The following is a 25,651-nucleotide window of genomic DNA, read 5'->3' as shown; positions in this document are numbered from 1 at the left end:
TTTCATCTTCAAAAGAAGTTTCTGTAATCAAATCCTCGTATTCTTTAATAACTCTAAACCTTCTCTCCAAAGCTTCCTCCTGGGTGTTTTTCTACTATGTGAAATCGTGTCTTCCCTCCTAGGTTGTCCCCACTCCCTTCCTCCTCTGGTTGCTGCCAGCAACATGACCTTTCTCCTTGCCACCCAGATGTGTGCCCAGGAAATCCTAACCCTTTATTTCTGCATGTGTGCGTACATTCAGGCCAGTTTCAACACTTTGACAGGTTTTCCTCTACGCAAGTTCCAGATCCTGTCTTTTTTTGTCTTTTATCCATGCTATTGTTGTCTCACATTTCTAGGACTGAATCATTTCTCTGCCACTTATCTGATGGTCCACTTCCATACAAGGCCAAATTTGTATTGAGAGAGGTCTGGGAGAGGTCTGTGTGATAACCTCCCTGTTGGCAGGACAGTGCTACCCAGGAGGGATACCCTTCCTTACAATATACCACAGCCATCATATCCATACTTGCCTTCAGCCTCCTTGCCTCTTCTTCACATCTCCGCTTACTCAGTTATTCTGGTTTAAATGACCACTTTATTCACTGCTTTCTCAATCACCTTCATTTTCTTTTCCTATCTTGCAGGAAGTCCACAAGCATCACATTTTCACCCAAGCCTGTTCTCTAAACCCTCTTATTTAGCTGAGTCCCATGAAAACCTGTGTGCATTCACATACTTGAAGCTTTCCCTTGTCCCTGAGACCACAGCACATTCCCGTTGGCCTGAACTTTTTCATACATCTCTAACACACCAGGTTCTGGTCTATAGTACAAGGACAACAAAGTCTTCTCCATCAGAGCTCAGAGAGCACATACTGAGTAAGGACACACCAGTCCTACACCTGTCTTTTTGTTACAGCCACTCACCGCATCTTGACTTCATCAGACAAGTGGTTCTCAACATTTTTTTGGCTCATGCATGCATGCCTATGCGTCAGTAATTTTTCATCACACACCTACCCCTATTTGCCAATATATCACACAACCACATCTTAACCCAAGCCTGTTATTAACTAAAACTTGGGGGTATACCTGACAGAGCAGTGAGGCTTCCCCCACACACCAATTAGTCACTGAATTAGAATTTAAGCTCCTCAGCAAATGGCCTCTTTCACCTTCTGTTTTGCTAGTGCCTTATACAATGGTGCTTTCAGTTGTAAATACAGTGGGGCTTTCATCCTGTTTGGGTATGGAGGCAATATATAGCTTCACGCATCTGAGTGGTTTCTCCTTGTGTCAAAACCAAAAGCGTAAATCCATGTGGAAGACAAGTAAAGTATTCTAGTTGGTTGGAGTTTTTTACTTTAACTCCATTGCCTGGGAGAAAAATCTGTTCAAATAAAAGGATTGAGTGGGTAAGCACTCAAAGTAATCTCACATTTGTTACCAGCATTGTAGCTTTAGTCTTTAAGTGAATGTATATGTTTTTCTGTATCATGAAGTACGGAATAAGTGATAGACTGATAAAAAGGAAAAAAATACATCAAAGCCTTCATTTCATTATATGCAAAACAGATGGAAGGAAGCTGCTATGTGCTGCATCGTACTCCAAATCCAAGACAGGGAATTGAATTTATGTAACCCCTATTGCAAGGCTTTGGTAATGTGAGTCTGAAGTATTAATTGGTTGTGCTTTGAGGAATGAAGGGAGTCCCTGGAGATGTTCTGGAACACTTTTCTGAAATAAAACATGCCTTCTGTCTGTTCATCTGAAATCTTAACTTAAAAAATTATTTTATTTCTGCATATCCCAAGTTGAAATCATACACATGGGGAAAACCTTACATTCTCACTGCCCTCAAAACCATTGCAACAGTAAATGAGAACAGCCCTGAGACATCTTCAGACAACCACCTTACCACAAACACCAGGTGCCTAGATGCTACAGTAAGGTGTGTGCATCCCAAGGCTCTGAAGGAAAACATTCAAGTTTAATGGCATACGTTCCAGCACTTTTCTACCTTGTCTAATTTCTTTTCCAAAACACATCCTATATGCCTAGATACACTTGATGTATTTTCTAAAGTAAATGTAAGATGATTAAAACACCGATTTAGAGAGCTAAGGAGATTACAGCAACTCCCCCTTGTCTCAGACACTGGCCTGGCAATTGCTTTTGTACTCCTTCAAGGCAAAGATATGCAGGTATCCAGCCCACATTAACAGGTACAGTTCTAGCCCCAGAACAGCTCTAAAATAAGTTGTACAGGATGCCAACAGCTGGGAGAACAAAATTCTTTCTCACAACCAAAAGTTTTCCCATTTTTAAACCAAGAAATGCATTCTGAAGATCTACAAAGCTCATTGAATTTTTCTGTTTTTGGAGAGTTTTACATTGCAGCTTTTGGTTTGGGGCATTTCACTGTTTTCTAGTCACAAGACTGTACAAATTAACTTACTGTATCAATATCAAAAGAGAGGGAAATCCCATGATGAATCTGCTTTTTTTCCCCGCCATGATAAACAAAGTGCTGCAGACATCAGACGTCAGTAAAAAACTGTCTATGAAGAGATAACTCAAAAGGGGCTCCTCTAAAAAAAGAAAGCAGCAGGGTGGTGTCTAGTGAAGGCATGATAAGTTAGTTAAAAAACAAACTGGATACTGCTGATACTAGAGCATGGTAACAGCACGTAGGAATCTGGGCAAATATAACCAAAAGAAAAAAAAAAAAAAAGGATCTCCAGTGTCGTAGGGAACAGAGAATGTAGAGAATGTAGAGACATATTCGAGTTTGCTTGTGCTAATGTCCTTTTGTTAGAAATTAGCGGTTCATCTTTAAAGAGCTGCTTAGCAGATTTTACTTCCATGTTACAGTGACCAGTAGGTTAACCAGGAACTTGTGGGTGTGCTTGTGCCGAGCTGTCTCCATCTCTAATTATAATGTCTGTTTTCTCACAAACACTCTAAAAATCACAAAGATTTGTCCCGTGCTGCTCTAAGTTTCTTTCCATGGTATGTGGCTCTCTTGCAGATACCAGTTTACAAGAAAAAAAAAAAAAGAAAAAAAAAAAAAAAAAAAAAAAAAGCCTGACTGATGTTTAGTTTGGTTTTGAATTGAGCAAAAAAAAAAAAAAGAGTTTTCAATATAAAAAATCTGCCCTGTGTGTCCTGGTTGGAAAAAGAGCAGGACTGAGTCACTGCGTTCTACCTTACTGTAACTTCTCAGAATGCTGTGGTGTTGCCCCTGACTTACAAAAGCCAAAAAATCAGGCCTTTCTTTTGCAGGACTGTTTCCCAGGCAACTTTAGGAGTTAAGTCCCTAAATCAACAGCTGTATATCACAAGTTAATTCATGCTCCCTCCCGCCCCTTCCATTTCTTTAATGAAAAAGCCGCATGAGTGGAAAGGTAGCTGGGACTTCCCTTTCATGCAAAAATATCATGCTTGGATGGGGAGCCAAGATTTCCAACTTCCCAGAATTTTTCAAGTCTAATTTTCGTCTCACACCTGCTTTGCTCACATGGAGATCTATTAATTTAAATCATTTTGTGTCTGACTTTTGTTGTTTTTTAATACGGGATCACTCTTTTCCTCTCTATTGCCATCAGATCCAGCCGTCCACAGAACCTGGAAAAAATAGTTTGCCTATATTTCAGCATCTCCTTTTTTTACATTAGAAAAAATGCCAAACTTTTCTGCTTCCCAGAGACACTAGGCACAAGCCAACATTTGACGATATGAATGGGTCTAGTACTTACTTAAATATTAAGTAATGCTGCCATTATTCTTTCTGTGCAAAACATACCAAATAGGTTACTGAGCTCAACTCAGTGGATCTGTGAAAATAAATCCCAGGCAGTATGGTCCTGCCCTTCTTAAGAAGGCATTTGCAGAAGTAGCATGTATCTGATAAGGAACTATTATCTTTTGTTTGTTATAGTACCTCTAGAAGGATACCACAAAATGAGGCCTATGCCATCTGACCAAGGTCTCATGTCCTTTCACAGGTATTTAGAAACTTTAGACACAGAGAAGCCACTTCCTCTGGTCTGCTCAGTTTCATCTAGTTCACCAGGGCTGCTGAGGGCACACGCAGGCCAAATTTACGTTCCCAGCTTCTGCAGCAACCCACACCACGTGTGGCCATCACCTCTTCTCAGCCCCTCAGGTTCCTCACATGTTCTGGTTACGAGTGAGTGTCCCCAGGCAAAACAACAGCTGGAAGCATCCTGCCAGAACAATTTGCAGTGCGTGGCCTCCTCCCTGCACACCCTGGAAAAGACCAATGCTGAAAGAGCAGAAGCCCATCTGACCAACCCTGCAGCAAGCCTGGAACACAGAGTGAAATTAGTGAAGGACAATGAGTCAAAATTTTCTGGGAATCACTGGACCTTCCACATGCCCACTAGATGTTCACGTTGTCCATGGGTCCTGCCGTGTGACAGGAGAAAGACCACATGAGGCTCTGCCCACACATTCACAAAACATGAGTGACTTACCTAAAACAGCCGGGTTCCACCGTTGTGTATCAGTTCAGGTTATAAAGCAACTTCCATACAGCTCTAACTGAACAATTACACAGTGGTATTTTTCGTGTTGTTCCTAATCAAGATGAACTCATTGTTTTTACTGTGGGCTTCGTTTTGTTTTGGTTTTCAAACATGAGGAAAATATTTTCAACACATTTGTGTTTCACAAATGGAAAACATACCTTCCTCCGCTGTTAAAGCATTCTAAGCATCCCTTTTCTTGTCAAAACTAGATGCAGCTGATTGCTAAAACTTGAAATGGAGCATGAAAATATTTTTCCACGAGGACAATAGCCTCCACTTGGCAAGAAAAATAGCAGACTGTTCTCAAAAGTGACGAGTTTTGGAAAACTTACAGTCTGTGTACATGAGAGAGGAAAATCTCATTCCTTTGATAACCATGCCTACCGACAGACATTTACTGGACAGGAATGTAGGTGTGGGACAAGCAAATTTTCAATTTGTAGATGAACTGGGTTTGGAGTCTGGCCATGGTGTCCTCCTTATTGTCCTTCAGTTGCTTATACCCTCACTGCAAAGCCCACTCTTCCACGGAATGAACTGAGGAGGTTTGGCCTTTGCTGATGCTTTGGCACCTGCTCTTTTCACAGGGATTGACTTGGAGAAGATCAGGAAAGAATCTGCCGGTCTCACATTAAGCCACCTCTCCAGTCTATTATCAGGAGCTTTATTTTTATGAGTTTGAGAAAAGACACGCAAGACACTGGCATGCTTGCCTTCCGCGGCAACCAGTCCTGGCCTGTGCAAGGAAGTTGCAGTTTAATTAAACCAGCTCAAAAACTGATGCTACTAAATTAACGCTAACTCTGTGGGAGGATAGATGTTATTTTACTGAAGAGTGCTTTCTACTGTTTCAACTGAAGTGGTAGGAATAGATTTAAGTTAAGGCAATATACAACGTACTTCAACTGATATGTGTCCAAAAAAGGCATTTGCATCAGCATAATGAAACAGCACAAGATTTTCATGTAAACAAGACTCAGAAGAAAATGTAACCATATTATACTTTGGGAATACTGTGAACATGCCTTGTTTTGCCTTTCTCTGCTGTCAACACCTCCTCCGTGCCTCCAGGGGTCTGCTCCCTGCTGCCTGACAGTTTTATTAACTCTCTCTTCCTGCCTCATGTGCCCTCAGGTACCCACTTGTTGGCAAGTTACACCTCGTTTTTAACACCGAGCTAAAATTTTAGCTTCCTCCAGTTCTGCTAAGTTAAAAGGCTTCTCTTCAGGATAGTTACAAGCTCATGTTCCAGAGTTCCCCTGCTTCCTCTGTTTAAAGCAGTATTCTCTAGTACAGCCTCAGAGCCAGACTTGTTGGAGCTTCCTTGGAAGCCGAAACATATCACTTGAAGCTCTGTGTGCTGTGGTAGTGTCAGAATGTGTCTGCTGCTTCTTGGAAGTTCATCTCTCCACAGGGTCACACAACGGCACCAAGGAAAAATACAAAAAAGGCCATAAACCACTGTAAGCAGCTCTGCTTTCTCAGCCTGGCACAATATCCCAGCCCCTGATCAATCAGCTCTTCAATTGAGCCTTCCCATTTACACTACAGAGTGGGAAAAGTGCTTGGGAAAAGGTCAGTTCTTACTTTTCTTGCTGTCCTTGGTTCTTTCCCCCAGATGCCAGCATGCACAGGCCAGCACTGTGATGGAAATCCTGTGCAATTTTGTCTTTCTCACTGCTGGAGCCATCACCACGACTGCATTGTGCGCTGCAGAGGGAACAGGGATGTCTGGTGCCAAAGCGCTGGAGAACAGACACAGTACTGAAATCCTGACATCCATCCACTCTGAGGACATCAGCGCCAATATATAAAGTAGGTGATACGGAGTTTGGCATTTGACTGGCTGAAGAAAGGCACAGCTGATGCTCTTGGTGTACCTTTTATCAAACGTACTGCTCCAGTCCCATTGAATCAATAGCAGATCTCCCAGCAGAAGTAGGCTCTGGACACAAATGTGTACTTGACACCCCAAGTCTGTAACATGTGTGTTCCTTTCTAACAGCTGTAGACAATCTACAATCCCCATTGATCGCTGCAGTCAAAACAAGCTGGAGGTGCTGAACACATTCGAGTGCTATCAGTTATAAAAAAATCTAACTATTCCAGATGTTGGACAGTCTTTCTGCTTCCCCTGGGATACACGACATTCCCCTGGGATATTGTAAGTTAAGTGCCTGGTTAAGAGGAGGTGGAAAACAGACTGGATTTCCTCCCCACGCATAACAATTCCTAGAAGCACTGTTTGGGAATATTTTTCCGACAGAGCAATGAGTTCAAGCAGGAGAAGCAGTCTCACTCATTTCAGTGGAAAACACAGCAAAGAAAAGAATTTTTTTTTCCAATTTAAGGATCAAACAATTCAGAAAGTCGGTATGTTAGTGATAATTGCTACTTTCCTCTTCAGAACTCAGATTGTGTCTCTTGAGACCCTACCAGAAAATTTTGGTGCCTTATATTCCTTACAAATGTAAGCCACCTTCAATTCTTTTTTCTTTTTATTCTCTTTAGCAAAAGGACCTAGGAAGAGAGATTTCCACCTTCTCATTATTACAAAATCTTCAGAACACAATATGCAATTCCATCTGCTAAGATATTACTGAAGAAATTCAAAAGCAGCGATTGTCACACACAAGTTTAACTCTGCCCCCATGTGTGCAAACATTAAAATACACTCTCCCATCCATTATCTGGCTCCTGTGTTATTTTTGTGCAGAAGGATGCATTAGTCTGTGACGCTAATTCTATGTGACTTCTACAACGATCCTGTAGCTATAGATCACCTTTTCTCTTCTACACTCATCTCTCTCTGCATTGTGAAACTCTCCTCTATGAATGCACTGGTCATTAAAAACAACCCATAGTGATGTGCCTGTAGCCTGTACAAATAAAATGGCAAAAATTAAAACTGAAAAGAAAAGATAGGCCACTCTGGAATTTACCAGAAGAAGGATGGGCCTGTTAAGATCCTAAAAAAACAGAGGACCTACTTTTCCTTCCCAACTTCGCCACGCGTGCCCTTCAGCACGTCACATTTCCCCCATGCCTCACGTCCCAGTCTGTAAAGCGTAGATAACACCACCTCCGGATGTCTGGGTGGAAAGGAACATCTTCTTCCCCTGTAAAACCATGCCGAGGTTTCTCTCGCCGCCCAGCTGCCCCAGCACATGGGGTCTCCGGGCTCTGCCGGGGGGCCCAGTGCCAGGCACCGCCACCGCTGCGGGCTCTGGATGGTGGGCCCGGCCCTGCCTCGGCCTTTGGTACCCAGCTGAGGTGGCCTCGTGCCCTGCCTCAGGACTCCTGTTTGCTGACTCATTTGAGGGCACCCCCGGCTTTACTATAATGCCAAGTCACGGGGTGAAGTGCCACTGACTCAAACACACTCTCGGTGAGGTAACCAACAGTGTGAACTTCAAAAGGGTGTTGCAAGAGCCCCGCGTGTATCAAGAGCGAGGTACACACGGGCAACAGTGGCATGGGGACAAAGTGCGGCAGGGGCAAGCCCTGCACAAACACAAACCCGAGGAGGGCACAGCTGCCCTCAGCCCTCATCTTTTGATAAGGAACTGTACTGGGAGGAAAGGTCTGCAGAGCGTGCTGTAGCACATCCTGCCGAGGTGATCACCACAATGATTTTTATTTGATATCAGCTTGCACATTAACTGGGGTGAGTTGAGTTTACAGTGAATAAACCACAGCCTTGTTGCTGGATACAGGAGAACCTGGAGCGCAGGCGCAGTTCCACCGTCTTCCCCCACCCTGGGCCAGGACCCGTCACTATTAAAGGCCCTGGGCAGGAGGCAGCTGCAGCAGCACCTCCAGACAGCACACAGAGCCATGGCGACCTACGTGCAGCTGAACACCGCGGCCAAGATGCCCCTCCTGGGGCTGGGCACCTGGAAGGTAACAGCCTCAGAGAAAAGGAGCCGCTTTGCAGAGCCCCCTGCACAAAACTCGGTTCCTCCTGGTCCAGCTGTGGAGCAGTGTCCTGGCGTTGGGGCATCTGCTCTGCCTGACTGCGGGGCTGAGCCTGTGCAAGTGGGGCTGTGGAGAAAGGGCTGGGGGTTGGCATCATGCCCAGGAGCCCATGTTTCTGCAAGGAATACTGTGCGGTATTCCATTTCTGAAAGGAATACTGTTCTTGACACACACACAAAAAAAAAAAAAAAAAAAAAAGGAAAGAAATGGGGGGGGTTGCTTCCCGTAGGTTAGGGTAAGGTGGTTTTCCTATTCTTATTTTGCTAGGAAATTGATATTTAACATGTATTGTTTTGAGATTCTTAAGATTCCTTTATTATTTTCAGTCCCTACCAGGTACGGCAAAAGCTGCAGTGATGGCTGCTATTGATGCTGGGTACCGCCACTTCGACTGTGCCTACGTTTATGACAATGAGAGCGAAATCGGGGAAACGATCCAGCAGAAAATAAAGGAAGGTGCTGTGAAACGAGAAGACTTATTCGTCGTCAGTAAGGTATGGATCAAAGCAGGAATGAGGGAATGCTTTGCCTATGCTATTTTCAGAGTAGGAAGCTTAAGCGTTAGAACAAACTTTACAGTGTAGGATGAAGCACCTCGCTGGATTGTGAAGTTACCTCTTACTTTGGTTAAGGCCCATTTCAACCACTGTTTTGTGGCTTGTCTTATATTTTCATGACTTTGACATCTGAATTTTTTACAAGAAATGTATAAATGGTCAAATCTGACAGAAAACTTCTTTTGAGCAAATCCATCTTTTTCTACACAAATGTAATCTCACAATAAGAGGTTTTACTACAGACCTATCTGATCACGTGTCCTGCCGTAGTGGACACACTTACAGCCTGCAGTGTCAAAAGCCAGTCCTGTTCACAGAGCAAGCCCCCTTTGAAGAGCAATAGGATGTCCTAATTCCCCATGGCCTCCCAAAGACAACAAGTGTTCCTGTCCTGTGTAGGACAGCACACGACAGCTTTAACCCAGCAGCTCATGGTGTGGCTTGGCTTTTTGTCTCCAGCTGTGGTGCACATTTTTTGAAAAACCTCTGGTGAAGGGAGCCTGCCAGAAGACTCTTGCTGACCTGAAACTGGATTACCTGGATCTCTACCTCATGCACTGGCCTTTCGGCTTAAAGGTACAGCAACAGCAACTCCATTGACTTTCTTTCTTACATTGAATTTCCCACATGGGGGAGCACTTCAGAACTGCCAGTCATGCTTACACCACTACTGCTGTTTCAGTCCAGAAAGATCACGCGTCTGTTGTGTACGTGCACCAGCACTGCTCTGGTGCCTTTCATTCTGCTCTACTCTGGCCACTTGAGATAGGCTCTTGAACTCTAATGCTGAGACTGCTGCTTGCACGGCATCCTCTACCCTCTTGATACTGGGAGAGGTGGACCTAGCACTCAGGTCAGATATTCTAGCTGCAAGCATGAGTTACACTGCTTTCCCTTTTACAAATCCAAAGTATTTTAATCTCAAAATTACCCTGTGCAGGAAGGAGGCTACACTTTGCTGCCTGACAGAAATTCTTTCTTATGCAGGTTATAGAACCACAGAGCAAGAGTATTTCTGTTTTCCATATCTGTCCTTAATTACCGAGTCCTTAATACTGCATGTGCTTCAAAGGATATGTCACTTTGTGTATATACCTAGCATTACCCTCTCCTTTCTGCTACAGCCAGATGAAAACCTCTGTTCAGTCTAATGCTTCTGAGCTCTTCAGCTTCATTTCGTATGCTCAATATTGTTTAAGTTTTCTTTATGCAGACAAAGCAGTCCAGTGAAACTGCATTCCCGCATAATATTGTTGCGTCAGTAGAAAATTCCAATCATTCAAAACAATCTGTCCATAGTGTCTACTTACAGGCTTTTCAAATTTTCCTAACAGAGCAACTTAAACAGTGAGCCTCCCAATAGAAAGTCTGTGCGCACGGTCCCTTTTTAGCAAATCTACTTAGAACTTTAAGGTTCGCAGGATCAAAACCAATCCTCCATACACCTTTCTAAAAATGAAAAAACAAGCTATTATTCCTAAACATTTCCAATAAATAATGGAGCAATATATGAACTGAACACATGTAAGGCTCCAGAATACTGTTCTGAGTAAATTGCTTCCCTGCATACATTTTATTTATCATCATTTTGATGGATCCAGCAGGAACACCTGCCTTTATTGGATCAGATGATGGCAAAAATGCCATGACCCTGCATAAACTAAAAATATATGACTGAAAACATAATTAACTTATGATGAGAATTAATGTGTGTGGGTTTTTTTTGTTTGCTTGTTTGTTTTCATGCACTATTAGTTTAACTCCTTATATTCCTATTTGATTTCCTTACAAAGCTAGCTTCCCAACAGAGATTGTTACAAGCATTTTTGTTCCTCACTGACAGGCAGGAAAGGAGCTGTTTCCCCAAGATGACAAAGGTGTGTGTATACCCAGCAACTCTGATGTTCTAGAGACATGGGAGGTAAGTTCAGCCACAGCAGGAGTCAAGCTTTCTCTGTCCTTGACAGTCTCTTCCACATTTTCATTGCGTTCAGCAGTCACTGAGCTGTCATCTCATGCGTGTAATTTTTTTTTGGAAGAAAATCAAGTAATACAAGGTAGCTTTTCAAAACTTGCATGCTTAGTCAGTACTACTATTCTCTGAGCACCTTACCCAAGTGCCTAATCCACAGTGAACTAAACAATCACTTTGAGGGGAGCTGCAGACCAGTCTGAAATTACAAAATCTTCTTTGCTTGACCATAACAATTGTAAAATTGCCTTCACCGCAGTCCTTGCACAGTTCTTGAACCGCTCAAAAGCATTTTGCAGGAATAAAGACATTTTAGGTTGTGATCTCGCCTACAGCCTGGGGCATAACTCTCCAGTTCTTGCACGACAGCAGATTACTGAATATCACTGTTCTTTTCCTCATGCAACCTGGTGTGAATTGGAATGACACTTTGAGCTTGGATAAGATGGCACCCATTCTTCCCTTAGTGAACATAGCAAGCCTAAATAGTTATTTTGTTCTTCTCCATAAAGGGAAACAATCCACATCAAATCATCTTCAGGAATGTCTTGTACACCAGATGATGACTTTGCTCCTCTTTCTGTTAGGCCATGGAAGAGCTGGTGGATGCTGGTCTGGTAAAAGCCATTGGCATCTCCAACTTTAACCATGAGCAGATTGAACGAATCTTGAACAAACCAGGACTGAAATACAAGCCTGCAAACCTCCAGGTAAGCTGGTAACTGACCTCAAGTGAACATTTTTCATTGACTATGAAGATCTGATCAGTTGAATGAGGATACGGAAAAAGGGAGAACAAAGTGGACACAGCATGTACTCTAAATCCTGCTCTATAGATATTTCTGGGTACAAAAAGGTCTTGAATACTTCACTTTTTTTCTCTCACCTTGCTGAACCACTGTTTATAAATGCTGGAGTATTTTCTTGTGAAACATTATTTCTGGAAGAATAAAGAACCCAGAGCTATGTTTTGTGAAACCCCTGCAGCCAAACTGTATAGAAACTTCATATAAACATAGGTGCCTTCAATACTAAGAATGCATATTATCACCCACGCCATTGGCAACGATGATAAGCCAGGGCAAAAGGCAGCCTCTAGCTGTATTACAAAATAATCTTTGGCGCACAGCAATACTACAACAGTTCTGCCACTGTCAATCTCTGTACTCTTGTGTTTCAGATCGAATGCCATCCATACCTGACCCAGGAGAAGCTGATCAATTATTGCCAGTCCAAAGGGATCTCTGTGACAGCATACAGTCCTCTTGGCTCTCCTGACAGGCCATGGTAAGACGCACTTCCATTTTGCAAGGGAGCTGGCAGGGATTACACTTGAAGCATTGAGACTACAAGTGCTCCATTAATCATTCATCAAGATACAGATTCCTGTTGCTGGGTTGGCTCTTTCTATGGAGGTTTCTTGCCACTGGTCTTTCTTTCTTCTGTGTAGGGCTAAACCAGAGGATCCTTCCCTTCTGGATGACCCCAAGATTAAAGAGATTGCAGCCAAGCACAACAAAACCCCAGCACAGGTGGGTGGGTGCTGAACTCTTTGCTTATCAGGAAGTGCTACCTAGGCCACAGAGACAGGAGTGATTTGAAATGCAGCTCTGTGAAAGTAGCCATCGCTCAGGCAAGCAGCTTTTGAACAGGCTCAGCCTCTGTGGCAACAGGAGCTGCCTTCTGTCTGACTCGGTGGTCTCTTCTTGCAGGTTCTCCTTCGCTTCCAGATCCAGAGAAATGTGGTTGTGATTCCCAAGTCCGTCACCCCCCAGCGCATTGTGGAGAACTCCAAGGTGGGTGATTACAAGTGGCCTGGGTACTGCCCTGCAGGGATGGCATCCCTTCCCCCTGCAGATTGAGCAGGGATCCTTTCTTAGTTTTCCCAAGCTGACCTCCTCAAAAACGAGGACTGTTTTTTTCTCTCTCTGCATGTTTACCTATACTCTGCTGAGGGCTAATCTATTGCTACAGTTGAAGAGGTGAACAGGGCTTATGTGAAGATTCCTATTCTGCGGCTTTGTGGTTTAAGGATTAACCAGAACTTGCTTGGAGACCAAGAGCAGTGAAATGGCAGAAAAGTCTCATATAGAAAAACCAATCTTCGTAAAATCATTCTTGTGTACATAAAAAAGTTGTTCCTCTATCTTTTAAATCATTCATCCATGACTGAAAACCTCCACAGTGGATCTGCTGTCTAATCTTGTTTGTCTTCACACTGTTCAATTTGTTCAAAGAGGTGATTTTCAGCTTTTTCTCTTGTTAGGTATTTGACTTTGAATTGACTAAAGAAGAGATGGCAACTGTTCTCAGTGTTAACAGGAACTGGAGGGTCTGTGGGATGGCACTGTAAGTGACACTGATTGTTTACTTCCAAGTCTTACATTTTGAATAACCGTTACAAGAATGTTTACGTCACAGCTACTGGGAAGCATAAAATTAAGTTAATTAAAAAAAAAGAAATCATTAATTCAAACCATAGTTGGTTTGTCCCAAAAAGTAATTTTTCAAGAGAAGGTTTAATATTTTCATTTTAAAAACAAATACCAAAACAACAACAACAAAATACTCATTTTGAATTCAGTTTTCCAGAGACTCTCTATAACTTGAACTACAAAATATGGTGCTGGGTGAGCATTTTGCCTTTGTTTGTATTAGAGAAATGAGGACACATATCTCCACATATTCTTTCTGCAATTACACAATTCAGATTTTCCCTTGGTCACTCCTCCATGCACCAAACATGCCTCTTTCCAACATTTACTTCATCCGTGAAAAGAAACTTCCCTTTTTGATTTCTTTCAGGGCCAAAACTCACAAGGAGTACCCTTTCAATGCAGAATACTGAAGATGTTTGTAACATGGCCTTCACTAGACCTCTGGTGTCTCCTCCAACTTTGAGCTATGTATCCAGCTTTCTTACTGCATCTGCCTTGCTTCTGCCACTGAAGTCAAAGGATACTTATTACATCGATTTTGTTTATTTTTGGAAGAAGGAAAGAGTAGTGTTCTACAGAACAAAATGTGGGATGTAATAATTTCTGCTTATCAGAAGAGATGATTATTACTGAAATGACTGGGCAGAACTGCTAAGCAGAAGATGAGGAGCTTGAACCACCATTCACTGAGTGCCTTCAGCCTTGCACCAGCACAAACCAGAGGCTGAGAAACCACAAGAAAAAGCACACATCCAGCATTTCATCAGAAGTGTCCCATGTTTTAAATAAAAATAAAATGTGAAAACATTACTGGCTGAAAGACTGGTCAAGGAAAAAAAAATTCTTTTTGGCGTTAAATAAACCATATATGAATGTTTATGCTCTATTCTCACCTGCCTACCCAGGGACGCATAGACAGGTCTGACCACAGCTAGCGGGCAGCCAGTCCTCACAGAAGCCTTGCCAGGCCTTCTCCCACTGCCCTCTTTGGCCTCTCCAGCCCCAGAGGACGTATGAGGAGCCACAGGTCTCAGCAAGCCAGGGACAATGGAGCCTGGCACCTCGTTTCACCATGCACTCCTGCTCCAGAGTATTCCTGGCAAGGGGAGATGGGCTGCTTGTGGGTAGGTCTGAAGGGATCAATTGCACAGCCTCGTCACCTTGCACTTAGAAGCTGTCAAAGCAGTCAAGGTTTCCTGAATAACACTGTCTTGCACGCATTTTACCCCCTTTAATTTCTGACTTAAGAGGGGTGCTGAAGGACAGTGTTTACTGTCAGTTGTTCTTCCTTTCCACTGCATCCTGCTGGACAGGTGCCCAAACACGGCTATAAAGTTCTATACTGGGTTTAGCGGGAAGATCGTAACACCTTCTGTTAGAGAAAAGAGGCACCTTGAAGACCTCTCCCACATTTCCACTTTCAATTCAGAAACATATAATCCAAGACCCCTTGTTTCTCAGCTTCCTGAAGGAAGCAGCCCATGAAAACCTCAGCTATCTCCAGGCAGAGGAAAGACATCCGTCCTGTGAAAAAATATGCCATATTTTTGAACCCAGAGTACAATATTTACTGTGGTGTGGGAGCCAAAGACTTAGAGAATTTCCACCACCCTTCACAAGCACCCTCCTTCTCTTGGAAAGCTCCTGCTCAGACTCTTGCTCCAGCTCCCTGTGGATCCATCGCTGCTGAGCACAGCCACACAAACCCATCCAGATGCTCCTGGGCCAGCATAGGCATTTACTGCCCGGTCTACCCAAACCCAAGGGCCTCCCTGCTCTCACGTGTAGGGTCTATTCTCTCACCTCTGGGCACAGACAAGAACCTACTGAAGGCAAGGACACACCTGAGGGGTTCAGGCACCTGGCTGAACCAGGTCTGGGTGTCAGAGCTGCAGGATGAGGAGCAGAGCTGCTTGCCTAGGGCTGGCAAATTACCCTGGGTCTGCCACAGACAGCAAGGGCTTGTGCTCAGTCTCATTTCTGGAGTTTCAGTTTTAGTACGCAGTTTGCCACCAGCTCACCAGATGAATAGCCAAATACTGGAATTATCAGGGATGAGTCTTCAGCAAACCTCCTGGCAAGAGGCTGAGACGCTTGTAGCAGTGCCTCAGAGCTTGATCCTGATCTGAGCTCAGTGCGTGAAGGAGGCCAAGGCCTCAGTACTGCACTCAGCCTCCAGCCTCCTGTCTGTGTTCCTGCCTGACAAGCATCCAGCTGAGGCACACCATGTAGCGAGACAGCATCCCTTTATCACACGCTTCTTTCCCAAAGGCCTGCCTGCCGTCTTTGGTAACCCCAGCGACACCTTCAGGAGGGAGAGAGCTGACCGGTCCTGGGTCTTGGCATGATCAGGGGAAAGACCCATGCCTACAGGGCTCAGACAACAATGGAAAATGCAAATTTTATGCCCAAAGCGCTCTGTTAAAAAAGAGATGTCTCCCATTCAGGAGATCACTGGGGAAAGCCAAGCACTGGCCTTTGCAGGAGGACATCGACAGGCTGCTAAGGAGGCAGCACAAAAATCTCATTATAAAAGGTCAAATCCCAGCTCCCAGCCGTGCTCTCCACAACTCGCGTTACCATTTCAGTTTAGGCATTAGCAAAAACATCTTTAATAAGGGTAAGGGGCAGGCAGGCAGGCACTGCAACTCCTCCCACAGTGATTTGATTTTGGGTTGGGGCTGAACCGCCTGAGTGGTCTGGCAGCTGGACTTGAGGATGTTTGTATTTAAAAATAAATAGAATAGAATGAAATGACATGAAATGAAAATAAAAAATAAAATAAAATAAAATAAAATAAAATAAAATAAAATAAAATAAAATAAAATAAAATAAAATAAAATAAAATAAAATAAAATAAAATATAAAATAAATAATGGATTGGGCGGCGATGGCAGCGGGGCGAGGCGCGGGCGGCGATTGACTGCCGGGCTCACGGGGCGGGCCGCCGCGGGGGTGGTGCCTCCCGTAAAGGGCCCGTGCAGGAGCTGGGGCCATGGCGGGCTGCGTGAGGCTGGGCGCCGCCAGGCTGCCTGCCGTGGGGCTGGGAACGTGGAAGGTGGCCGGGGGGGACCGGGTCCGGGCGGCACCGCAGGGAATGGGGGGGCTGTGGGGGCACCGGGCCGCTGCCGGCCTGCGGGGTGCTGCGGGGAAAGGCGGCTGTCTGCTTGTTTCTCGTCGTGGTCTTGGATTTCTGGGGGGTGGGCGAGTGGGGTTTATTTGGGGGGGGGTAAGGGAGGTTGGGGGGGGTGTTTTTGGTGGGATGGCTGCCTGGCTTTCTGACTTACTGGGAGCAAGGCCTGCGTGTGTTCTGGTGGACGTTCCTCAGGCGCTCTCCTTCCCCTTCAGTCCCCGCCAGGGAAGGTGGCAGCTGCGGTGATGGCCGCTATCGACGCTGGGTACCGCCACTTCGACTGCGCCTACGTGTACCAGAACGAGAACGAGGTTGGGGACGGGATTCAGCAGAAAATCAAGGAAGGGGCTGTGAAACGAGAGGAGCTCTTTGTGGTCAGCAAGGTAGGGGCATGGGGGCCTTGGGGCAGGCCCCCTTCACCTGTGGCATCCTTATGGTAGGAGACCAAAGGCTTGGAGACCCCTTACAGAATTGTGGTCGGGCTCCCAGTACCACTTCTCGTTCCACCCCATCACCACCACCACAGTGATGTTGCTTGAGTCTCTGCTGCCCACTGGCAGTGGGTTTTTGTTGCAGCCATTGGGTTGGCAGAACCAATGTGGCAATGGCACCTTGCTGAGGTTTGGGACAATGTAATCTGTTCTGCATGTGTCCCAAGGAAGGTGTGATTGCTGGGTTTTACTTCCCATGGTTATCAAGGAAAATGGGAGACTTAGCTGGATTTCAAGACACTTTCTTGCCTGGGTAGAGTTGGTTCCATCTTTGTGACTTTTCTGCATTTTCATGGCATTACCTGATACTGATGCAGGAGTTTCATGCATAGTCAGGTCTGACAGATATCTGCATTCATTTAAAAGCCTCCTACTGTAAAGGCAGACCTTGCCGAAAAGGGGATGGCATAAATAGTGTCTTCTCTAATAGAAACAGAGGTTTCCTTGCCTGTGACCCTATTCAGTTACATGTGGTGCCACTGTACGTGCTGCCCTTACTGTTATGGTCCAGTCCTGCTCATAGGGTAAGCCCTGTCTGAAGAGCAATAGGTAGCTTTAATTCCACATTGCCTCCCAAAGAAGGAGTGCTTTTCTCTTGTGCAGGACATCAGAGGGCTTTAACCCAGCAGCTCATGGCGTGGCTTGGCTTTTTGTCTCCAGCTGTGGTGCACGTTTTTTGAAAAACCTCTGGTGAAAGGAGCTTGCCAGAAGACTCTTGCTGACCTGAAACTGGATTACCTGGATCTCTACCTCATGCACTGGCCTTTTGGGTTGAAGGTACAGTAACAGTAGGGTGCTTTTTCGTGACTGGTGTTTTTGAAGACCTATATGGCTTTATAGCCCTTTAATTGCTCTCACTAAGTGTTGCATGTACCAGTACTGCTCTGGTGCTCAGCTCTACTCTGGCCATGTGAGCTGGGCTCCTGATCTCTATCCCTGAGACTGCTGCTTGCATACCCCTGTCATCCTAGGAATGACAGACCTGAAAACTAGGGCATGTCTCCCAGCTGCACGCATAAGCTGTGCTGTTCTCCTTTTTTCTTTTTACAATTCCCAAGTATACTCTGAAAATCATGTTTTGTGGAAGGGAGGCTACGTTTTGCTGCCTGACAAATTCTTTACACTGCATGTTACAGAATTGGAGCAAAACAATGTTTCTGTTCTCCATTTCTGTCTTTAACCACCGAGTCCGTTGTACAGTATAGATTGTGTTGACCTTTGCTGTGGGAGCCCTAGTGTTGTTCCACAAACCTTGTGTTTCAAAAGATGAGACTTCGGGGGGGGGCAGCTAAGTTTTTTCAGATAACCAAAGCAGTAGATTTCTCAGTTTAATTATTTCTAATCTTAGCTTTTCCTTCCTGCTACAGTGTGAATAGCCTCAGTCCTACCTGTTGCTTTGGAGTTGCTCAACTTCATTTCATATTCCTTTTTAGCTTTGTCAACAAAGCCATGAAAGTGAAGCTGTCTCATGGCAGCAGCAAACTCAGTTGTGAAACACAGTTCTGCCTAGGTGTCTTTATGTAATTTGTACACAAAGGCTTTTCTAACTTTCCGGCATTAGCAGCTTTACACTGAGCTTTGCTACAGAATAACTGTCACAGTACATAATACCTCTTTTCAAAATATCTAATTTAGTAGAGACCAAAGCTACATGTACTCAGTACCTAACGAGGCCCCACCTGATGCCCTTCTGGAGGAAAAATAAATCTTCCTAAGAGGTGAAAACGAACAATTCATGAAGTGACCATGTATGTTACTCTAGCCCATGGTTCTGAGTGGTTTCTTTCCCTGCAGGTATTTGGGTGAGTCATCGTTTTGAGAGGCCCAGCAGAAATATCTGCCTTGATTAGGGTAATTGCTGGGCAAGCATACCTTAAATTCCTCGCTTTCTCAAGCAGGAAGAAATAATTATAGACAAGAATTAATATTCTTACCTGCACTGGAAGTTTAAGCTATCATGATCCTGAGCTCTTATGGTATTAGGCAAACTTGTCAACAGATTTGCAAGCATTTTCTTCCTCTCTAACAGGCAGGAGAGGAGCTGTTTCCTACAGATGACAAAGGCATGTCTATACCCAGCAATGCTGATATTCTGCATACGTGGGAGGTAAGCACAGCCACAGTGTCAGAATCACGTCTGCTGTCCTCAGCAGTGTTAATTCAGTGGTCACAGAATAGTTAGTGCATGGATGCAGAATTAGTTGTAAAGAGTTTACAGAAGTACATTGAAATTACTTTCATGGGAGCTACAGAGCAGGCTGAGGTCAGAAAAAGTTCTTTGCTTGGCCATAACAATTGTATGATTGTTCTCATGCAGTTCTTGAACTGCTCAAATACATTCTGAAGAAATGAAGAATAGTTTGTGATCCTGCCATTGTCCTACAGCATAGGTCTCCAGTGCTGCCACAGTAGTGGATTGTAGACTAGGGGTGCGCTTTTCCTTGTGGAACTCAGAGTGAATTTCTCAGTCTTCCCAAATGAGATTTGGGGCTGGGTGCAATGGAGGACATGGTGCAAATATTACCAGTACCTACGCTTCCCCAAGAGAATCAAGTTTGGCAAGCTCAAGCAGTTCTTTTTTGCCCTTCATGAGAAGCAAGAAGGAACATCAGGAAGAATGTATTCAGGCCCTGTCTTGAAACCTGAATAATGACTTTATTCCTCTTTCTGTTAGGCCATGGAAGAGCTGGTGGATGCTGGTCTGGTAAAAGCCATTGGCATCTCCAACTTTAACCGTGAGCAAACTGAAAGAATCTTGAACAAGCCAGGACTGAAATACAAGCCTGCAAACAACCAGGTAAGCTTCTAAGCAACCTCAGGTGACTTGTTTTCAGGGATTATAATTCAGGGATTATAAAGATCTGATTACAGTTGAACAAAGATATGACAAAAAGGGAGAACAAAGTGGACGCAGCATGTACTTTAAATCCCACTCTATGAATACTTCTGGGTATGAAAAGAACGGGAATACTCTTCTTCCTCACCTTGCTAATCCACTTTTAACAAAGTTGGAGTATTTCCTTGTTTTCCTGGTGAAACACTATTTCTGGGAGGATAAAGAACCCAGACGAGAGGTATTCTGTGACTAATCAATATTTGTGAAACCTCTGAACAAAATCCAAAAAGCAAATAAGGACTCAGTGTAAATGGTGGTGCCCTATAGAATTAGAGGCTTCTGTTATCACACAGACCACCTGCAGGGTGAGATGAAGGCAGCCTGTAAATGAGAGATTAAGATTCAGAAAAGTCGCTGGAGTATTGGGGACATAACAGTAGTTCTGCAACTGTTGGTCTGTGCTCCTGTGTTGGCAGATTGAGAGTCACCCATACCTTTCCCAGGAGAAGCTTATCAACTATTGCCAATCCAGGGGGATCACTGTGACAGCATACTGTCCCCTTGGGCGCCCTGACAGGTAACTTATAAATGTGTTAGTGTGTTCTTGGTTCAAATCATTCAGATTAATTGGAAGAGTTATGGTGCATGTATGTGTACATACACACATCTAACAATTACACATCTCTCTCCCCCCCCCCAAAAAAAATCATGCTGGGTAGAATCTCTCTGCAGTGATTCTTTGCAGTTCCCTACTTATTCACTCTTGTAGGGCCACACCAGAGGAGCCTCCTGTTCTGGATGACCCCAAGATTAAAGAGATTGCAGCCAAGCACAACAAAACTCCCGCACAGGTAAGTAGGTGCTAGACAATGGCTACTGCTTCCTGTAACAATTCTTAATGAAAAGAGACCTCAAGAGAGGCTACAGAGCCTGTGTATGTTCCCTGTGAACTATGGATGTCTTCTGTAGTGTTAATAAGCAATATCGCAGGCTGCATAGTAAGCAACCTGCATATGGCTTTAAAGAGATCTTTTTCTCTCAACAAGAAAGATTTTTGAGCCCTCTTAAGGTGTTACTTCCACTCTCAAGCCCTGTTGCAGATAATGAAAGCCTTACATAGGTTGCTGAAAGTCCACGAGGTAAGAAAAGGAATTGACTGTCCCAAAGCTGAATGGGAAAGGAGGCTTCCCCTGTGGGGCTCCACCATTTCTCTCTTTGCTTGTTAGGAAGTGCTACCTAGGCCACAGAGACAGGAGTGATTTGAAATGCAGCTCTGTGAAAGTAGCCATCGCTCAGGCAAGCAGCTTTTGAACAGGCTCAGCCTCTGTGGCAACAGGAGCTGCCTTCTGTCTGACTCGGTGGTCTCTTCTTGCAGGTTCTCCTTCGCTTCCAGATCCAGAGAAATGTGGTTGTGATTCCCAAGTCCGTCACCCCCCAGCGCATTGTGGAGAACTCCAAGGTGGGTGATTACAAGTGGCCTGGGTACTGCCCTGCAGGGATGGCATCCCTTCCCTCTGCAGATTGAGCAGGGATCCTTTCTTAGTTTTCCCAAGCTGACCTCCTCAAAAACGAGGACTGTTTTTTTTCTCTCTGCATGTTTACCTATACTCTGCTGAGGGCTGAACTAGAGCTAAAATGAAGAGTGCAATTGGTGAAGAGAGGTTGATGGAGGTCTTGGAAACTGTGCTGAAAACCTTGACATGCAGTCTCCTATTCTGCAGACTGTAGGTGAATTGGCATCAGGGCTTGCTTGGAGCCCAAGTGCAGTAGCATGCCAAAAAAGTTTTGTATAATATCAGCAGTGTCAAGAATACTGGTGTCAGTAAAGCACACTGCTCCTCTCACTGCTAAGTCAGTGGTGTCTTCCTGATGTTGGGACGTCAGGATTTCAAAAGAAACATAGCTGGATGTATTGGAATATGGAAGTCTTCCAGATGTTTCTTTGGAATTGGAGAGAAATGCAACCCACAAGTAGAAGCATCCTGCAACACCAAGTGCACACCAAGCTGCTTGGAACAGCTGATGCATGTAACTGCAACTTATGGTTTTTTGTTTTCCCCTCTGTCTTGAAAATGCAAAGAGAATTCCTTTTTCCCCACACTCGTGAAGCCATTTCTAACATCCCTTCCCCTGTGGACTTGTTCTTTAATTTTGTGAATCTTGCTTCCAATCTGATTTGTTCAAAGAGGTGATTTCCAGCTGTTTTTCCTTGTTAGGTGTTTGACTTTGAATTGACTAAAGAGGAGATGGCAACCATTCTCAACTTAAACAGAAACTGGAGAATATGTGAAATGGTCATGTAAGTGACAGATTGTCTCCTTCAAACTCCTCTCAATACCCTTTATTCTGAACTCACAGGTGCTTGTGTAATTGTTTAAATTGGGCATGTTTTTGAAATCTGAATTCATAAGGGAGACTAAACATCTATTATTTAGCATCTTAGTAGCTGTATATCTTCACTGTATTGCCTGAAGGATAAGCCTAAGTCATAGTATGTACTTGTGACTTCTTTCTCCAGGAAGTGTGTAACTGGAATTCTAGAAGGAAGGGTCTAGTTAATAACTTTGGCTACCTCTGTATTAGAGAAGTGAGCATTAGGCAGTTTTAAACTCATGATGATTTTTCTGTTGTTGAGATCATAGTAAACTGATGTCAGCTTTTCATAGGTGGTTGGGGGAGGGAATGACTATCTAAACTGCAGTATGAGCTGCTGCTTGCAGATGTGCACCATGGAAACTTATATCCAGACAAGGCCTTGGTTGAAAGGCCACAAACTGCTATCTTATCTGTAAGCAGTGTGAACTTTGTTTTTTTTTTTAATCCAGAAGTGACTTGGTTCCAGGACTTCTAAATGCTCACTGCCTGAATAACAGGCAAAGACTTGCATATGTTGTTTGTGTGCCACTTGCACACTGGTAAAAGCAGAAGACATTCAAATTAATTCTGCTGTTGCGCAACAAGTGACACATCTGCTGTAGTTTTGTACAGCATTTATTTTATCCTTGAAAGTAATTTTTCATCTTTTGTTTTCCTTCAGGTGCAAAAATCACAAGGAGTACCCTTTCCATGCTGAATACTGAAGATAGTTTTATCCTGTCCTCCTGCCTGCAGGAGAGGGCCTAACAAGCTTCTACCACTGCCTGGGGTGGTCCACCATGTAGCTTACACACTGTATCTGTCCTGTCAGCAAAGACAGTATATATATTCAGTGACTGTTTGGGATTTTCTTCTTTGGTAGAAGAAAATAGTAAAATTGTTCTAAAGAACAAAATATGGGCTATAATAACTGGCTGTGATAATTCTCTACTCATTAGATAAGTGTGCTTACCTGGCTGAAATAGCAAAGCAGAAAACATTAAGAATGAACTAGCAGTTGATTTTATTTTATTTTTTTTAATCCTGTCTAGTATCAACACTACTTAACCCTGTAGGGTAGGGATATGTGAGCACAGAAGAAAGATATATCCTGAAAGAATGAACTATATAATCATAGCCTGAAGATGAAAGACAATGATTAACTTCACTTGCAGAGCACAGCCCAAAGCTCTTTGAAAAGAAGAATAAATAGGAAAAATGTCTGGACCTACAGATGCATACCAGTTTATACTGGCTGTATTGCAGTCACATCCTTTACAGGCCAAAACTGAACACTGATTGGATTTGTATACTATCACATTTGGATTTGTATACTATCCAAAATTAAAATAAAAAAAGATTACAGATTACTGATGGTTTGGGAGCTCTTGTCTAACATGAAAAATTGATTTATTTTTTTTTTATGCAAGGGCATTGGTTTGCCATATGAAACAATTATACATTTTAAACTATGTCATTGGAGCTCCAGGATCTTATCTTGATCAAGATTTGAGTACCTCAGTATAGTAAGCTTTGGTTGACAGAACAATGCGGACAAGATCAGTAGAGTATGACGTGCCTTAGTATGGGCTGCATAGCAAGAAGCAACAGGAGACCAAAACCTGGAAGGCTGTATGGTGGTACTGCTGCAGACTGATTTGTTTGGTAGCCTGTGCTGACACTTCCTATAACGAGTAACAGTGAGGGAGGGAGAAGAGAGAAACAGAGGAGGCAGCATTATGCTGATATCTAACACTGCATAGAAGTAGAGGTTTCAAGGTGGAGTGAAGTGTTGATGCTGAGCAGCTGCTCAGAGCCTGATGCACTCCACTGAAGTGAGTATCATGTTCCCTCCAGGCTACACTGGCATGGTAACAGACAGACCTCATTTAACTGTAACTCATTTATGCACATGAGTAAGGGTGGTTTCCTTGAAAAAGCCTGTCCCTCATGGCCACATGCCCCCAGGCAGCCTTCCTGTCGGTAAAGATTACAGGGACTTGCCTGCTTCTGTCATCTTGATTCTTGCTCTTCTCTGATACGAACCACTGCTCGTCTCCTGAAGCTATGATTTTTGGTAGTTCAGGATTATTGAATCCAAATGTCAGCAAACTTGAATAAGCATCCTGCTTCAGTACAAAACTGCACTTGATCAGATAAGATTCTTCCTCACACGCACACAGACTTCCTTATCTCCAGCATTCATTGTAAGGAACCCTTGGGCATTTTACCAAGCATGCAGTTTGCATGATTTCCCAGGCCAGCTGATACACAGTGACATGTGCCGTACTTCTTTCCCAAAGGTGTACCGCTGTCTGACAACCCCAGCCATGCCGAGAGAAAGACCTGATGGCTCACGTGTCTTGGCATGATGAGGTCCCACACCAATAGCCCCAAACAGCAATGCAAAATGGCAAATCTTCTGCATCAAATCCTCTGTTAAAAGGCTGAGACATGTCTCATTCAAAAAATGATTGAGGAAAAAATGAATCAATCAAAAAATGATTGAGGAAAACCAAGCACCAGTCTATGCAGAACATCAACTGCCTGCAGAGGAAGCAAGACAAAAATCTCAAGAGAAAATAAGAGGAAGATCAAATTTTATTTTCCATCTGTGCTCTCCACCTAGTCTCATCATCTGTCTCTTTGGCATCACCGGTTCACTTTGGTACTGCCCCCATACAAAATCTGACTGACTCTGGGAGTTCCTACACCAAGAGTTCCTACACCTGGCACTGAAGCGTGACACTGCTGGTACTAACAAATCATCAGCAAAATACCACTAGTTCAAGCATTCAGAGGCAAACTGGTACTTCAGCTGGTCTTTCGGCTGCTCTCAGCAGATCACAGGCATGGCATACCATGTCGTTTTCAAAAATTTTTTTTCTATGTAAAAATTAGCATTCATCAGCAAAAAAAGGGATTGCCTGTTAAAGATATGGATGCTCATTTTGAAGTTTCAGACTAGGGTGACTTCTCTGGAGGGAGATTATCTTTGTCAGGATAAGTCCGTATAGCTCCTGCCAATAACTAAGGTCAAGCCAGAGGTCAGGCATGGAAAATTGTTCTCTTCGAGCCCAGCTAACACCAGTTAGCCCACCTCCCTGGCAGTTCTCACTCTTGTGCAAACAGCTTGCTTTTAATACTGTTGGCAGAACTGAGGAACAGGCTCAGGCTAACTGCAAGCTTTCCATTGATTTCACTGACCCCTGAACCAAACCCCAAGAGACTGAGCACACACTGAGCACATTTACAGAGAAGGAATCCGGAAAATGGAAGGGTAAACACTGCATTATATAACTGTTTTCTGATACAACTGAAACACATCGCATCCTGCTGGGGATGGCTGTGGTGCT

At 43.9% G+C, this 25,651-nt stretch overlaps 2 protein-coding genes and 1 long non-coding RNA gene across 4 annotated transcripts; all 3 read left to right on the top strand.

Annotated features, from left to right (window-relative positions):
• Positions 1-8,357: 8,357 nt before the first annotated feature.
• On the top strand, positions 8,358-23,662 carry LOC121073078 (aldo-keto reductase family 1 member B1-like). 2 transcript variants are annotated; one of them, XM_040563667.1, is made up of 10 exons: positions 8,358-8,438; positions 16,829-16,996; positions 17,765-17,881; positions 19,134-19,211; positions 19,779-19,901; positions 20,417-20,517; positions 20,710-20,791; positions 21,316-21,399; positions 22,157-22,239; positions 22,978-23,662. In XM_040563667.1, the coding sequence occupies exons 1-10, from the start codon at positions 8,373-8,375 to the stop codon at positions 23,018-23,020; spliced, it is 945 nt and encodes a 314-aa protein (XP_040419601.1). In that variant the 5' UTR covers positions 8,358-8,372; the 3' UTR covers positions 23,021-23,662. The 2 variants fall into 2 exon arrangements, with proteins under 2 accessions (XP_040419601.1, XP_040419612.1); XM_040563678.1 differs by lacking the exon at positions 8,358-8,438 and adding an exon at positions 16,398-16,538.
• LOC121073124 lies at positions 9,655-11,690 on the top strand. The gene is made up of 3 exons (XR_005821519.1): positions 9,655-9,923; positions 10,914-10,991; positions 11,630-11,690. It is a non-coding gene; the product is annotated as an uncharacterized LOC121073124 (long non-coding RNA).
• Positions 11,815-14,281, top strand: LOC121063498 (aldo-keto reductase family 1 member B10-like). The gene is made up of 6 exons (XM_040543966.1): positions 11,815-11,898; positions 12,142-12,329; positions 12,493-12,574; positions 12,755-12,838; positions 13,309-13,391; positions 13,848-14,281. Exons 1-6 carry the CDS (start codon positions 11,815-11,817, stop codon positions 13,888-13,890), a joined length of 564 nt encoding a protein of 187 aa, XP_040399900.1. The 3' UTR covers positions 13,891-14,281.
• Positions 23,663-25,651: the final 1,989 nt, after the last annotated feature.

This window comes from Cygnus olor, chromosome 1 (genome assembly GCF_009769625.2).
Source record: "Cygnus olor isolate bCygOlo1 chromosome 1, bCygOlo1.pri.v2, whole genome shotgun sequence".
Lineage (NCBI taxonomy): Eukaryota > Metazoa > Chordata > Aves > Anseriformes > Anatidae > Cygnus > Cygnus olor.
This window is presented reverse-complemented; position numbering and strand designations above follow the sequence as displayed.

Bases quoted from the DNA above. Each gene is read 5' to 3' on its own strand.
- LOC121073078 (XM_040563667.1), top strand. From the start codon at position 8,373: ATGGCGACCTACGTGCAGCTGAACACCGCGGCCAAGATGCCCCTCCTG. The intron at 19,902-20,416 runs GTAAGCTTCTAA...CTGTGTTGGCAG, and splicing joins ACAAGCCTGCAAACAACCAG to ATTGAGAGTCACCCATACCT. The intron at 21,400-22,156 runs GTGGGTGATTAC...TTTCCTTGTTAG, and splicing joins GCATTGTGGAGAACTCCAAG to GTGTTTGACTTTGAATTGAC.
- LOC121063498 (XM_040543966.1), top strand. From the start codon at position 11,815: ATGAGGATACGGAAAAAGGGAGAACAAAGTGGACACAGCATGTACTCT. The intron at 12,575-12,754 runs GTGGGTGGGTGC...CTCTTCTTGCAG, and splicing joins ACAACAAAACCCCAGCACAG to GTTCTCCTTCGCTTCCAGAT. The intron at 12,839-13,308 runs GTGGGTGATTAC...TTCTCTTGTTAG, and splicing joins GCATTGTGGAGAACTCCAAG to GTATTTGACTTTGAATTGAC.